Raw genomic sequence first — 16064 nt, forward strand, 5'->3', positions numbered from 1 at the left:
ACAGTTTTATATTGTAAGCTTGTCGAGGGCAAGAGCCATGTTTTCTACTTGTTTTTAGTCCTCCACAGTACCGTCTGTCACACACTACCTCGTGGGAGGCTTCCATAAAGGCCTGGTTCAGGGAAATAGACCCAGTTCATCAAAATCAGCCATCCTAGGGAGGCAGAGTAGCGTGGTGGTGGTACAGTGGTTCCCAAACCACCAGCTTCAAAAAACAAATTTTGGGACACGACTCCTGGAGGTTATAATTTGTTTGGTCTAGAATAAAGTTTTAAATTAATAGTTTTAAAATCATAGTATTTACGTTTATAGATTTAGAGTCAGCCTAGGTTTGAATTACTCCATTCAGTAGCTATATGATCTTTACTTCAGCAATTAGGTTTAATCAGCAATTAGGCTTAATCACTCCAAGTTACCCCATCTGTAAAATGTGCTTCACAAAAATAGGTTAATTGGGTAATGAATGTAAAGTGATTAATAAATCAAATTATTACATTATTAGTATGAGGCATAAAAATAACTTTATAAATGATAAATTCTTATTATTTGCAGGGCAAAGTTCTGTTTCAAAAATACCTGATTCACACATAAAACTCAAACTACTGAATGGAATAAAATTATGTTCTAGACATATGGATAGAGGCTATTTTTAATATAGAGAGATGGAAAACAAAATGAGAGAGTTTTCCATCTAATCCTCTACATTTTTGAGGATTAAGGTTTTATAATGTCCCTTGCTTCCTAGACAAACCCTGGGACACAGCTGATTAAACTGAACTGTAAGGTGCTTTCTCGTTCAGTGAGAGAAGTCACATAATCAGAGGTCATATTCATTTTTAAGGTCATTGTTCCAGTAGAATTTTTTTTTTTTTGTGGGAGATTGGCCCTGCTTTAACATCTGTTGCCAATCTTCCTCTTTTTCTTTTTTCTCCCCAAAGCCCCAGTACATAGTTGTGTATCATAGTTGTAGAGTTGTGGCTCTTCTATGTGGGACGCAGCCTCAGCATGGCCTGATGAGCAGTGAGTAGGTCCGTGCCCGGGATCTGAACCAGTGAACCGTGGGCCGCCGAAGCAGAACATGCGAACCTAACCACTACGCCATCAGGCTGGCCCATCCCGTAGAATATTTTTGATTCATAGATTGCCTTTAAAGTACCCTGCTAAAAGTTTGTTCTGTTACTTAAGTTTTAAGCATAGTTCTAGAACTGAACATACTCTGCACATTGTGCTTCTAGTAAAAGAAGCTTTGCATTCAGGAATTGCAAATTAGTAAAGAATTCGAAATCATGGAGGAAATTATTAAACACTTAATTGATATTATGGTGTTGTATATACATGCATTTTTTTAAAACATTAGCCAACTTGATGAGATGGTCGTATATAATGTTGATCTGAAAACTTTTAATTAAGACAGAAAATAAAAATTTAGAACTTTATTTTATGCATGATTTCACTGTTTAACTCTGATCAGTAGACCTTTAGAGTTGACAGCAAAGAGTAGGCACTTCCTGTAGCTTTAAAATAAAGTCTCCCCTTTCAGAAGTTGTATTTTATGACTATTTAGTGTTGCACAACAGCTAGCATATGAATAGTAGTTTAGCCTGACCTTTTTATGAGTATGCCCTCACCGAGACATTTATGTAAAGAAACCTTGCCCATTGTTGGGGGGAAAAAACCCTCAATAATTCAAATAGATAAAACCATGATAGTCTCAGAATATAAATAGTGAAGATACATACCAATCTAGATGACTATTTCTTTTTAAATCTTTTTTTTTTTCAAAGATTTTATTTATTTATTTTTCCCCCCAAAGCCCCAGTAGATAGTTGTATGTCATAGCTGCACATCTTTCTAGTTGCTGTATGTGGGACGCGGCCTCAGCATGGCCGGAGAAGTGGTGCGCGCCCGGGGTTCCGAACCCGGGCCGCCAGCAGCAGAGCGCACGCACTTAACCGCTAAGCCACAGGGCCGGCCCTAGATGACTATTTCTAACATTTAAGAGGTTAAGTAATATCTTTTCTTAACATGTGATATTAAAAATAAAATCATAATTTCTAATGTTCTCATGTGGGTGTTTCAGAAGATTACTTGACTTAATAGTTGGTAAATTAATAGTACCGTGGATTAGTGAAGCTTGAGGAAAGTGTTTTTTACACATGAACCTGGGTTTGAGAATTAAACAGTGAAGAAATCAAACATTAATGAAAATATATTTAATCTGTTAAATATTGCTATGATAGTCTGTTTAATATACTTTGAATAGGTGATTTTTTTGATTACCTGTAAGTATTAAGCCAAATTATGTTCTAGTTTGCATATGAGTCTTTTATCTTCTCACGTAGTGTGTGCGTGCACACGTGTGCACATAGACCAGCTTGCTTCCAAATATGAATATATATCTGCAAAGATGGTGTATAATCTTTTTTTTTTTTTTTGTGAGGCGATCAGCCCTGTGCTAACATCTGCTAATCCTCCTTTTTTTTTTTTTGCTGAGAGAGACTGGCCCTGGGCTAACATCCGTGCCCATCTTCCTCCACTTCATATGGGACACCGCCACAGCATGGCTTGCCAAGCAGTGCGTGGGTGCACACCCGGGATCCAAACTGGCGAACCCCGGGCAGCCGCAGCGGAGTGCGTGCACTTAACCGCTTGCACCACCGGGCTGGCCCCTGCAAAGATGATGTATAATCTTTGTAGACCCTTATTTGTTTAAAATGATAACTTGTTATGAAACAAAATTTCCAGATTTAGAAGGTTTAAATTCATTACAAGAGATACAAGAAAAGATTTCTTTTTAAAATATGCTTTGAATTGTTTGATACAGGACAATTTCCATCCTGAAATCTTTCTTTGCTATTGCAGAGTTTTCAAAAGCATGTGCTCGCAGAAAGAACCTGCCCATTTTCCCCCAGAGTATATATATTTTATAACCAAGTTAAACAAAATATCTTGAAAATGCTGATTTATTATGGAAATGCTTATGCCCCCTTCAATAAACTCCATTATTATATAGTAACTTGTAAGTAGTAATAAGTTATATTTGCTTAGACTAAAAGCATTATTCGAAAGGAATGTTTTATTTTGGAATTCAAAAGCAATCATTCTTGTTAGTTATATAGTTGAGTAACTTGCTGGTTTATGCCCTGTCGTCTTTTTCTAAAAATGAGATAATTTATGTTAGCTGTGCAAACAAAAGTGCAGATTGCTAATATGAAGATTTTAGCTGGTATTCAAAGAAGAAAAAAGAACAGAAAATAATGTAAATCCCATTTATCTCATTTAATTCTCATGATAAGTAGAGTCCACAGGTCCCTTTTGTGTGTGATAAATCAAGCAGAACAAGGGATATCACTAATGTACACCTTTTCTTGTACACATTGTTTTTAAATATTCTTGTTTTAAAGCATTTTAAAATTTTAATAATGTTCTGTACAATTTTTGTGATCTTTAAATTTGGCAGTTGCTACTGGGTATCAGTAACTTTAGAATTAGAAGAGGGCGTGTAGCACGTTCCTAGGCTTGTGAAGATTTAACAGCATCCCCAGGATCGCCTAACTAGTTACTGCTCGAGTTTTCATCATTATGGGAGATTGGGATTTCTCACACAGATTTCAGAGTTCCAGGTAATGATTTCCCACTACACTGAATTCCTAATTTAAAAGAAAAAAAGTGTTCCAGTGTTCATGGGTCAATGTAACAATTGTAAGAAAAGAAGTTGCTAAATTTCAGTTTGTCCTTTCCCGCATGCAAGGAGGCTCATTGAACTAATAATAGGAAAGTCCGTTGTCTCCTTCAGGCTCAGATATGTAACTTTTCCTTAGCCCAGGCCCCATCCCCTTGAAAGGAGCCTTTACCTTAATCACCTCCACAGCATCTCCTCAGCTGACATCCACCAGCCAGCTAGCACAGAGGAGACCAGACAGACCTTAACATCATGGAGTTTGGTACTGGAAGGAATCTAGATATCATTTAAACCAAACATCTCATTTTCAGAGGCCTAGAATAGTGTGCAAAGGAGATGCATAATTCATAATAGAGCTGTATTTAGAATCTAGGTCTCTTGAGCTCCAGAATAAGATTTCTTCTGCTCTGCCGTTGGGATTTCAAGCAGAAACAAGATACATTTCAGATACATTGTTGGGAAAACTTGATTACTGCCTGGAAAGTTAGACATTCAACTAACTGCCTAGCAAACCACTTAAGTCTCTTCCTAATAAAATTATATAATTTTTAATACAGTAAAACAAGATAGTATAATGAAAGAAAGGCTCAAAATGAGGCACTTTTGTTCTTTCTGCAGTAAACCACACTGGATGGGTGTTAAGATGGAGCTCTGTTGTGTTGCATGCTCTATTGTGGTAGATAGTGTTTTGGTAGGGCTTTACTACCATAGGATCTGTAAGAGGGTCATCCTGTAGCTGACGAGATAAGGGAGTAAACTAGCAAAAAGCAGTGTTTGGGGGCCGGCCCCGTGGCACAAGCAGTTAGGTGTACGTGCTCCGCTGGGCAGCCCGGGGTTCGTGGGTTTGGATCCTGGGCATGCACCGACGCACCGCTTGGCAAGCCATGCTGTGGCGGCATCCCATATAAAGTGGAGGAAGATGGGCACGGATGTTAGCCCAGGGCTGATCTTCCTCAAAACACACACACACACACACACACACACACACACACACACACACACACAAAAGCAGTGGTTGGCGGGCCGGCCCTGTGGCTTAGCGGTTAAGTGCGCGCGCTCTGCTACTGGCGGCCTGGGTTCAGATCCCGGACGCGCACCGACGCACCGCTTCTCCAGCCATGCTGAGGCCGCGTCCCACATACAACAACTAGAAGGATGTGCAACTATGATATACAACTATCTACTGGGGCTTTGGGGGGAAAAAAAAAGGAGGATTGGCAATAGATGTTAGCTCAGAGCTGGTCTTCCTCAGCAAAAAGAGGAGGATTAGCGTGGATGTTAGCTCAGGGCTGATCTTCCTCACAAAAAAAAAAAAAAAGCAGAGGTTGGCATTGAGTGCTCTGATTTCTTTGGGAACAAAATAAGAAAGGAACAAAAAAGATCCTGAGAAAGAAACTGTAGTTAAGTTTTAAAATTATAAGATTATTATTATGATTATTAAGTTAACAACCTTTCAGATAGTTCTCTACATACATAAAGCAATCGGGAAAGGGTGGGAAGAAACATAACAGGTTTCTCTCGTAGAAACTAATTTTTGAAATTTGATGTCACTCTCTTTTTTTACTTTATTCTTTTCATTTCGCTTTTATTCACCTCAGCATAGGACTGTCTTAGTCTACTCTTTTTCTTTCTTCCTTGTTCCCAGTATTTTCTTTTCCACCTCTCTCAAGAATTTTCTCAAGATCTGAGAAATTGTCTGTTTTCTAATAGGAGTATCTGTCACCATCTCTCTTGTGATATAGTTACCACACACTCCCTATCCATTGCTCTGTGGGTTGGCAGCACATTCCTGATTATGAGAAATTGACTTGGAACCAGTACTGTGAGTATAGTGTGAACAGCACTCCACACCCTGGGTGGGACTATGAGTAGCATTTTGTTTCTAGCAGTTAAAACTCCTCTGCATTCTAATACTAGGAGGGAAAGTATGAAGAACAGATATAATTACATCCTATAAAAATCACTATGGTTAAATATTATTTATTTAAGGAGTTTTAAGTCAATCTACTCAACATCAAAATTAGATATTGTTTCCTCTCTTTCAATGCTGTGACCTCTGGTCTAGCCTGGTCTTGCTGTTCTGTGACAGCCCTGTGAATACAGCTGAAACTCTGTGTTGTGCAACTAGAATATGTAAACAGTCAAGTATGTGAGCCTGTTCTCGTTATTGAGGCACCTTAATGTTTCATTTCCATGAGAAAATTCAATTTGAAAGTTCATACATTTTTGTAGTTATATTTCAGGAAAGCAAGAAGATAGATTCGTAAATGTTACAGTTCATCGTGTAGGATACTTCTAGAGATATTTTATGGAGAGAGAAATTTTTTTTCAAAGCTTGTCTCTCTTTTCTAAAATCCAAAACTGGTAAGGATGAACTGTTCAGTTTTTATTTATCACCTTATTTCCCTTTGAATAGAAAAAAAGTATGTGTGTATATATATATAATTGAGTTATTATTAGGATTACTCCATGAACTGAAATAAATAATATTAATATTCAGTTTCTATTTCATTCATGTCGGTTCCAAGGAAGTAAATACAAATAAGAAGGAATTTTATGTGATATTGGTCAAATATCATATGCATTTCAGATATTAGTAACTCAATCATTATACTAAGATGCAAATATATTTTATATCTCTGAAGAGTACGCTATTATAGATGGATTCAATATCTTAGCCAAAAAGAATCAAGTGCCTACTGTGTTTCCAGGGCTGAATTTTAAAGAGATTTGTATTTTGGATCAGCATCGTCCAATAGAACTTCTTCAGCGGAGGAAATGTTCTGTTATCTGCAAAGTCCAACTCAGTAGTTACAAGTCACATGTGACTGTTGAGCACTTGTTGTGGCTAGTGCAACTGAGGAGGTGAATGTTGTATTTAAGTTCACGTAGCTACATGTGGCTAGTGGCCACCAAATTAGAATAGTGTAGCTTCATACCTTTCTCATGTAAGGTTAGTCCATATAAAATATCAGTGTTCAATTGGGGAAAGATTGGCTGGAGAAGCATTTGAAAAGGGGTGTACAGTAAGTTGTTCTTTAGTTTAAATACAGCTGAGAATGAATATTTACTTCCCTTCTTTTGATTTATCCAAGTGGAAAAAATGAAATTGCGTTTTTAAACACTAAGGAAAGTTAAAGGTGAAACCAATACAAACTTTCCAGTATCTGTATTCATAATAGCATAATACTGATTTTTCTCTCAATTTCTCTGTTGCTCATGGACTGTGGAATAGCTTTCTAAATTGATCTCTCAGCTACAATTTGTCCTCCATTTCCCTGCAAATCTGAATACATTTCTTCTCTGCCTTCAGCCATTTGATAACTTTCCATCATCTAAGCAGGATAAAATTCTGGCTCCTTAGATCATGGTAAAAAAGGCTCTTCATGACTGTATCTCTAGTCTCATCCTTTAGCATTTCCCATTTCACACCTCACACCAACTCCATGTACACATTCTCTCTCTCTCTCTCTCAACCTCTGTCCCTCTCCCCCTCCTTCCCTCTCTCCTCCCCTCTCCCCCTTACCACCCCCACTTCTTCTCTTCCTCCCTCCCCTCCCTCCATGCAGACCATTTTATATTTCCATGCCTTTATTCTTACAGCTTCCTGCCTTAAGACTGTCAAAGCTTGCAGGCATTGCCTAGCTCAGGAAGCTTTCTCTCACCTTCCCACTTTAGGATGATGGCCTATGTTTATTGAAATTATTTGTTTTGAGGAGCTTGCTTCTCCTCCTGTACAATCAGAAATTTTGCTTGGTCTAATTCAAAGCTGCATCTATCACTGCTATCACTGATAGATGCTATCAAAGTAGCATCTATCACTGCACCTGACATATAATAGATACTCAATAAGTGTTTGTTACTCCAAACTGAGTATTGCAATGTGGCTATTAAAGAATTTTAATGTATTTAGTGGTGCTATTTCAGATATTGGAAACAAGAATATTCTCCGATGAATTATACATATAGTGAGGAGAAATCCCACTTACTTCTCCTCTGTTTTGTGCAACTCTAAGAGAAAAGCACATACTTGTCAGTCATAGCCTGACTTACCAACAGCAAATGCAATCAGTTTTCTTTAGAAATCTGTGCTGTTTGAAAGCTTAAGAGGGGGCAGTGAAGTCCTAACAACGGAGGAGCCTTGAGGATGCTAGAAGAAGAGGTACAGCCAGCCCAGATGCAAGTCACGGTGCAGATTTATGGCTACTGCATTACATAAGACCCCCCTAGAGGAACTTGGAGACTATTCATTCTTTTTGCCATTCCTATTCTGTGCTAATTTTACACATATACGGAAATTTACAGTTCACAGAGCATTTCTCCTTATATCTTTCCTCATTTGTATATATTCACACTTGCATGCGTTCTGTTCCTCCCGGTTAAAAATTTTATTGAGCATGTCTAGCTCTCAAGGGATTTTAGAATATATTCTGTTTGTATATCAGGCAGTGTGGTGTGATATAGAATACCGGTGGACTCTAGTGATCATGTAAGAGGTATAATCTCTAATCTCTAGATATTAATCCCCTGAAAAGAAAGCATAGAGAAAAATACTTCATACTTGAATACATAATGTTACTACTTGTGTTTCTCTGCTTTATTGGAAAAGTGAAATATTTTATTTGTTAGGGCCCATCACCTTAAAAATGCAGGGTTTTAAAATTTTTTTATAGTTCTGAGCTACAAAACCAGTCATTTTAGTGCATTTCTCTTTGAAACTTGTATCTGTAATTTGAGTCATGCATTAAAGGTAAAGAAATGCCAAGGTAAAGTGGTTATTTAATTCCTGATGTTGCAATTGACTGAGTCTCATTTTCTGCTTGTTACTTGTCTGAGCTTGAATATGTGTCACTTGTAAACGGTGTTTTTAGATTACAGTTTGTGCTGGCTTAGATTCTTTCGAATGTGAGGATTGTAGATTTGAACATTTCATCTTAAGTAGCTTTATGTAAACTTAGAATATCATGCAAGTCTTCATAATCTCCTAAACATTACAGGTGCAGTGTTTGTGATCAGATGCCACAACTTTATGTGTTTGAAGTGTTAAGTGGTGGTGAAAATTGTGACTCTTACTTGTCTGGAACTTACGACAAAACACTTTAGCCTATTGAAAAGCTGCTTTTTATTGTTACTTCTTAAGTGGAGTCAATATGATATTAGAGTTGGAGTGAATTTTGTTTAGAGGATTAGATTAAAGTTAAACGATAATAAAATATTTGTCAGATTTTTGTACCTTGTACTCTGACAAAAAATAGTATAGTCTTAATTATGGTAAAATAGTACTGGAAATTAAAAGATATCTTCAACTGTCAGAATATGTATGATTACAGAATCTCTTTAACTAGATTTCTATCCAAATGTTAATTCTTTGAGCCCTTCTTTTGTAGTCCCTATTTTTCTCATTCTCTCACCACTACTCCAAAATGTTTTTTGGAGAGAAGATATTTCTATGTGTTTTATGTGTTTTGTACATATATTCACACACCCAATTTGGTGCTTCTTTTTGGTGACATGTGTCCAGGCTGATTTTACTCCCCCATTTGTTCTTTTGCACTCATTATTATCTCTAACACAAGATTCTGTCTTTTGTTTTGTTTTGTTTTGTTTCTTGTGAGGAAGACCAGCCCTGAGCTAACATCTATTGCCAATCCTCCTCCTTTTTTTCCCTTTTTCTCCCCAAAGCCCCAGTAAATGGTTGCATGTCATAGTTGCACATCCTTCTAGTTGCTGTATGTGGGACGCAGCTGCAACATGGCCGGAGAAGCGGTGCATCGGTGCTTGCCCAGGATCCGAACCCGGGCCGCCAGTAGTGGAGCGAGAGCACTTAACCGCTAAGCCACGGGGCCGGCCCCCTCCAAGATTCTTTCTTACAACTTCATTTTCCACATCTGAAAACTAAGTACTCACAGTAAGTCAAAGAGAAGGAAATTGTCTAGTGAAATGAGAAATAATCATGACCCTAAATGGACCCTAGTACACTGATTTGTACAGTGTAGGCTTCATTTAAATGTCTACCAGCTGAGAAAATAAATCTGCAAAGCAACAAATTAGATATTGAGTCTTATTTTATTTTACAAAAGGCAAATAAATTCAATTGTAATGGTGAAAGCTTAAAATTTTGCTATTACAGTTTTAACATTGCAATGAAAATGGCCATGTGCATTTTATAAAATGTGTATTTGAATATTCTTAAGAGGTCCATTGCACATGATTCAGAATTTTGGCATTCAGAAAACTTTGCAATATTCTATAAATACTTAGGAGCATCTCTTTGTTTTTTTTTTATTTTATTTTATTTATTTTTTCCCCCCAAAGCCCCAGTATATAGTTGTATGTCATAGCTGCACATCCTTCTAGTTGCTGTATGTGGGACGCGGCCTCAGCATGGCCGGAGAAGCGGTGCGTTGATGCACACCCGGGATCCAAATCCCAGGCCGCCAGCAGTGGAGCGCACGCACCCAACCGCTAAGCCACGGGGCCGGCCCACGGAGCGTCTCTTTGTTTTAAAAAAAGTAGTCTGACACTTTTCTATGTAAAATAACGATTGCTAGGTTTCGTTGATACTGGGAGATGGGTACATGAGGACTTATTGTACTCTTTTGTTTTTGTGTGTTTAGAAGTTTTGATAATAAAAAGTTTTTTTTTTTTTAATAACCCAGTTAATAGCACATCCCTGGAATCTGGAACAAATCTAAAGTGCTAGGATTATGTATTCAAATATAGATAGAAAGCATATTTGTGGTGTCTGGATCCTCCGAAAAGACAAGTCATTAATAGTGTTAGGACGCCTCATGGAAGATTAGGGATTACCCTTCTTCTGCAGACTAGAACAGAGGAAGAAAGCTGCTCTCTGCCTACTTAGTGTCTACCGGATGCCTTTGTGTAGGTCATCTCAGAAAGCCAAGAATGAATGAAGCCCAAATGATCTGTAAGCACGGAAAATGTGCCTCTCCGTATACACAAATGCAAGAATCTCTTGGTAAAGGACATGTAATTTTATAACCTAAAACAGTTAAATTTATGATTTAATTCAGAAATGGAAAGCTCATACTTAACAGGGGCTAACCTTTCTTGTAAGCATCGCTGAGTAGTAAATTTTGGCTGAGAACTTTAATCTGATTATAACCTTCTAATAAGCATGACTGAGTAGTAAATATTGCCTAAGAACTTTAATCTGGTTATATCTGCCATGTCATTACATGAAAGGAACATGGCTAACAACATTTTAAAAGATACATTCCAGACTACAAGAAGCTCACAAAAAAGATTCCTACCACTTTAATTTAATTAATAACCACTCCTACCCCAGTCTTAGAAGGAAAAAAAAAATCTTCCTACCCTCTAATAGTCCTGCCAAGCTAGTCACCCACTTCATGTCTCTGGAGTGCTAGTGCCCTGTTACCATAAAGCAGTAAAGTGTCATAGGCAGTGCCCTCCCTCCTCCAGGTGTGGTACTGAGAACATTTACAGAACAATAGTTCATCAAGGGAAGATGATTTATTGTTATATTTTTCAGAGAGGTTTGTCAAAAATTACATTAATTTGTCTTGCAGAAGGAACTTAAGAATTGAAAAAAATTTACTAGTGTTGTCAGAGTAAACTGAAGAAAAAAGAAACAAAACACAGGCTAGCAAGAAAGAGGGAATGTGGACACATGAAATAATATAAGAACAATTATAAAGCACCATCCAAGAATGGAAATTCAAATTCAAATTTATTATACTATCTTACAGCTACTTTGCAGAAATAGTTAGGAAGTAGTAAATTCATTTAATATGGGGTGTAAAATTGTTATTGCATGGCGTAGTATCCGAGTGACCGAAGTTCTCTACTCTGTCTACTGAATAGACTTATTGTGACTTCCTACTTTTCTTCATAAGGTAAAACCACAGTGCCTCTGTACATTCGGGTCCCCTCCTTGGCCTTGATGGTTTCATTGTCTTGTACGTTGCGATGCTGGGTTTGTAATTTGGTCAAGTTTCCTTGGAAAAAGCCCACAAAAATTTTGCATGTGTGTTCTGTAACAATGAAGAAGTTTCTAGTGCCTCTTGAAAATAACAGTCCTTCTTAAATAACCATTTAACTATGTTCATTAAATTTAAATAATATTAGATAAAACTATTGTTTGAAGTCTCTACAGTCTTTTCAAATCACATTCATCTTAAACCAGAGGAATTTTTAAAAACTTATTTATTTTACCATGAGACTGCCCTGTGATAGAATGGAATCATTTGTAAAAAGTACTGGTAAATACTTGAATTTTCAATTCCAAAACTCTTTCCATTAATTATCGTATTGTTTGATACTCATGTTCACTGTATACAAAGCTGGACAAAGTAGGAGTTTCCTTCTATTCTGCCTCCTTCTCCAGGTGAACATTGTCATAGGAACAATGCACAACTTCCTCCCCATCAAGTCCTTGGCCACTCATTTATCCTTCTACTCCTCTCATTTATTTATAGTTTTGTCTAGGCAAGACTCCGATCCTTTGTCTCAGCATGACTTACTGATTCTTCCAGCCCGTCCTCTCTATCCTGGTTCTACAAGCCTGGTTCCTATGGTGCTATTTAGCTATTTTATTCATGCATTCATTCTTTTTCTTTTAACAATCTCTATTGAACACCTTCTAACACAAGGAATAATTCATTTTATGAAGTCTCTGTCCTCAAGTTTGCAAACTAGTGAGAAAGAATCCCTCACATAACTTATTATCTGCTGCCAGTATATCCCATGTCACTCTTCAGTTCTACGTATTTCCCGTGGTCTGCTTTCTCTAATGCCAAGAAAAAGCCACAAAGCCATTCTGATTTGTTCCAATATAATTTCTGCATTCTAGCCTAATCTAAAGCTCATGGCCACGTAAGAGCTTTCATGTGGTTTTTGCTGACTTTTTACACTGTTACAGCAGAATTTCTTTACTCTTCCCAAAATCTCAGCCAAACTGGCTCCCCGGAAGTGATTCACTTTTTTAAATTGCTAGGAGCAAGGCAACTTTCTGAAAAGAGTATCTTGGATTCCCTCTGTATTTTGACTCGTTCCCTTGTCCGTCATTTCTTTAAGAAGAAAAGGTTCTTCCTTCTTGCCAAACTAACCATCCCATATGTGTTGTTGTTTTTTTTTCCATCTCCTCGTGTTTGCTTCACATTTTTTCATCAATTTTCCCTACCATCATTTGCAACTTCAATCCCCTCCAGTATACGGGCTTATTATCCACTGCCTAAAATCATGCTGAGACATTCCACTTTGCCAAAAAGACCCTGGTAACTCATTCAGTCTATTTTTTTTTTTTTTAAATCTTTTTCTTTTCTCAAACCCTCAAACCTGAAAGAATAGTGTGTACTTGTTTTCTCAATTTCTTACCATCTAGTCCTTCTTTAACCCTTTCTGATTTGGCCTCTGACCGGTCTGTGCAATGGAAATGGTCCTCTTAAAGGTCACCTGTGACTTTTGTGTAATACTTATATTCACCTATTCATTCATCCATTCATTCATATTCACTCAGAAAATATTTCTTTTGTGCTTGCTATGCACCAGACACTTGCTAGATACTAGAGATACATCTAGAAAAGGCACAATCCTTTTTGTCAGAGAGTTTATAATTTAGGTAGAGGAAACAAGTAGAGAGGAACTGTTAGGCAGTGGAAGAGTTGCAATTAGTTTTGCACATGGCAATATTAAAGTAAGAGAAGCAATGTCTAACGGCCTTTAGGTGGTCATGAAAGCTTTTGTGTAGAAAGTGAGGCTTCTCTTAAAGAAAAAAGAGAAAGTATTCTGGTAAAAAAAAAAAGGGGGTGGGAGGGAAACAGCATTCCTAACAGAGAGCGTATCTTTCAGGAAGGAACCTAAAAGTTTATGTGCTTTTGGTTATCTGCGAATTCAGTAACATGAGTGCAGAATTTGTCTGGGGAAGTGGATGGCAATGAGGGTTTTGCCTGGATCGAGTGTTTAAAGTTCTATTTAAATATTTGTGTATATATGTGTTTGGAGAGTGGAAGGAGAGAGGTCTATACTTTTCATCTGATTCCAACAAGTGATCTGTGACTTCACAAAATGAAGAGCCACTGCTATAAATAAAGTCAGGGACCAGGTTGTGCAAGGCTTTGAATACCAAGCTAAGGAGTTTTTAAACTGTATCTTGAAGATTCTAGTTTGAAGAACTTTAAGAAATATAGCCATATGCTCAGATTTTTGTTCCTGGAAAGTTCACTGTCTGTAATGTGAATTATAGTATGAGATGAGCAAGATTGCAGAAAGTGGGATCTAGGACACATGAAGTATTCCAGGCATGAGATTAATAGTGATCTACGATCATGATCGTGAGTATGAAGAGGGGATGAGTCGGAAACATTTAGAAGGTAGAATTTAGAGTTTAGTGGGGCCCTGCCCCCCTCATAGAGGGCACACACTGCACAACCCTACATAGTCGCCCCCACGCTTCCACACCCACCCCCCGCCCCCCGCCGCTGCCTCCCATGCTTGTTTATCTCATTCTGGTGGAACTAAACATCCTGTCTTGAATTAAGTATTTTGTACTTCTACATTTTAAATTGAGCTTGGGATTGTGTCTTTGGATTTTCTATCCCTTATAACACGTAACACATAGTAAGAATTCAAAGACTGCTGGTTAATCATGATGTTTCTATAGCATCCACTCTGCTTTAAGAGCTTTGTGTATATGAATTCATTTAATGCTCACAACAACGCTTTGAGGGGTGTGCTATTATTATACCCCCTTTTCAGCTGAAGAAGATTAGTCACAGGAAGGTTAAATTACCTTCCTGAGGTCACGCACCTAGCAAGTGGTGGAGCTGACATTCAAACCCAGGCAGTCTGGCATCAGAGTCCAGGCTCTTAACCAGTAGGCCAAACGGCCTCAAAACTGGAATCACATTGTTTGAATACCATCCAGCAATTGGTAAAATTAAAGCAATATATAAAATGTTCCAGTCTCACAGGAGTAAAATAATATTTTATTTGATTTGTGTGGAACAGCTGTTTGCCTTATAATATTTTTGTTTTAATCCTTTTAGAACCAATTCGAAGATACAAAACTTACCACAGTGATATCTTTAGTACCTCCAGTGAAAGTCCATCTGTTATTTCCTCTGAATCAGATTTCAGACAAGGTAAGAAGCGTCTGAACAAGCAAAATATTTTTAAGAAACCGTGATTTTTCTTCTTTTTCAGTAGTGTTGAGATATAAGGTGTCAAAGAATAATTCTATTAAAAATTTAAAAATTATAAAAAGCTGCCAGTTACTCATTTTAACAGTATTTTAGGAGCTTGATAGCAGTTTTCATCAAACAACAATGTAGTCAGTTTTATAATAGAGGAAATAATTCATTGTCTTTAAAGATAACATGACTTACCTCTAAAGAGTTTAATAACATTATGTCATTAATTTGGCTATATGGCTATGATTTGTAAGAATTATCTCATATGTCTGCTAAATGCATGAGTTTTAAATAAGATTACTTAAAATTTTTATCACCTGTACTATTCTTTTTTCTTCACAATTAGTGAGAAAAAGTGAAGCTTCAAAGAGATTTGAATCCAACAGTGGTCTTCCAGGGGTAGATGAAACTCCAAGTCACAGCCAGTCACAGAGACCAAGGTGTGTGATACGAAAAAATAGTAATAACACATTTCCAGTGATGGGTGTTTTTTTTTCTTTATTAGAATCAAGGAGAATTTTAAAAAATTTTCCTCTTTCCCCTATTCTCTCCATTTTCCTTTTCCTTTCCCTCCTCTTTTAAGCAAATTCATTCAATTATGTGAAAGACGTTGTAGTTTGAGTTTGAATTATTGGAATCTTTTAAAATTAGAATTGGCCCCGATTATTTTTGGTTTGTGCTTGATGTTTTTAAATTGTTAACATGAATATAAAATAATTTATTAGCAGTTAGGAAGTTCTGAAGGCATGGCTTTAAACATCTGTGAAACAATAGTAAACCTTGATTTCTAAGAGAGTAGCACCTCTTTTGAAAGGTGGAACAGGCTCAACAAGCAGGCTTTCAGTGAGTATTATTTGTTGAATGAATAATGAATAGGTTACTACTGAGTAACCTATTCTGTAAAAAGTTAATTATTCCTACATCTTTCCTGGCTTAAAAGAGGTTATCCTGTCTTTTTTTAAAAGCCTAATTTGGGCTATCTGGAGTTCTGTTTCATACTGAAATATTCAGCTGTCTTATAAGGTGTTAGGTATTATTCTTGTACTCGGTTCAGGGTGGTGGTATTATAGCTGTGTATCGATTTACTTTGTTTAAACTGAAAAGTGTCAAGTCAATCGTGAATATGTTGATATGTATCCTTTTCATGTATGCACACGTCCCTTACATGAACAAAAGCATGTTGTTAATTAATGTTAAGCATTAATTTG

The 16064-nt window shown here is 37.1% G+C and overlaps 1 protein-coding gene across 12 annotated transcripts in view; it reads left to right on the forward strand.

Annotated features, from left to right (window-relative positions):
* The window catches only part of PTPN13 (protein tyrosine phosphatase non-receptor type 13), a 206755-nt gene that overhangs the window by 107757 nt on the left and 82934 nt on the right, over nt 1–16064 (forward strand). For all 12 annotated transcript variants that reach the window (XM_058547446.1, XM_058547449.1, XM_058547451.1 and 9 more), the window contains 2 exons: nt 14713–14808; nt 15203–15296. In XM_058547446.1, the coding sequence (XP_058403429.1) occupies nt 14713–14808; nt 15203–15296 (190 nt within the window). The remainder of the gene's footprint in view (nt 1–14712; nt 14809–15202; nt 15297–16064) is intronic.

Source organism: Diceros bicornis, chromosome 8, assembly GCF_020826845.1.
Source record: "Diceros bicornis minor isolate mBicDic1 chromosome 8, mDicBic1.mat.cur, whole genome shotgun sequence".
NCBI classification, from domain to species: Eukaryota; Metazoa; Chordata; class Mammalia; order Perissodactyla; family Rhinocerotidae; genus Diceros; species Diceros bicornis.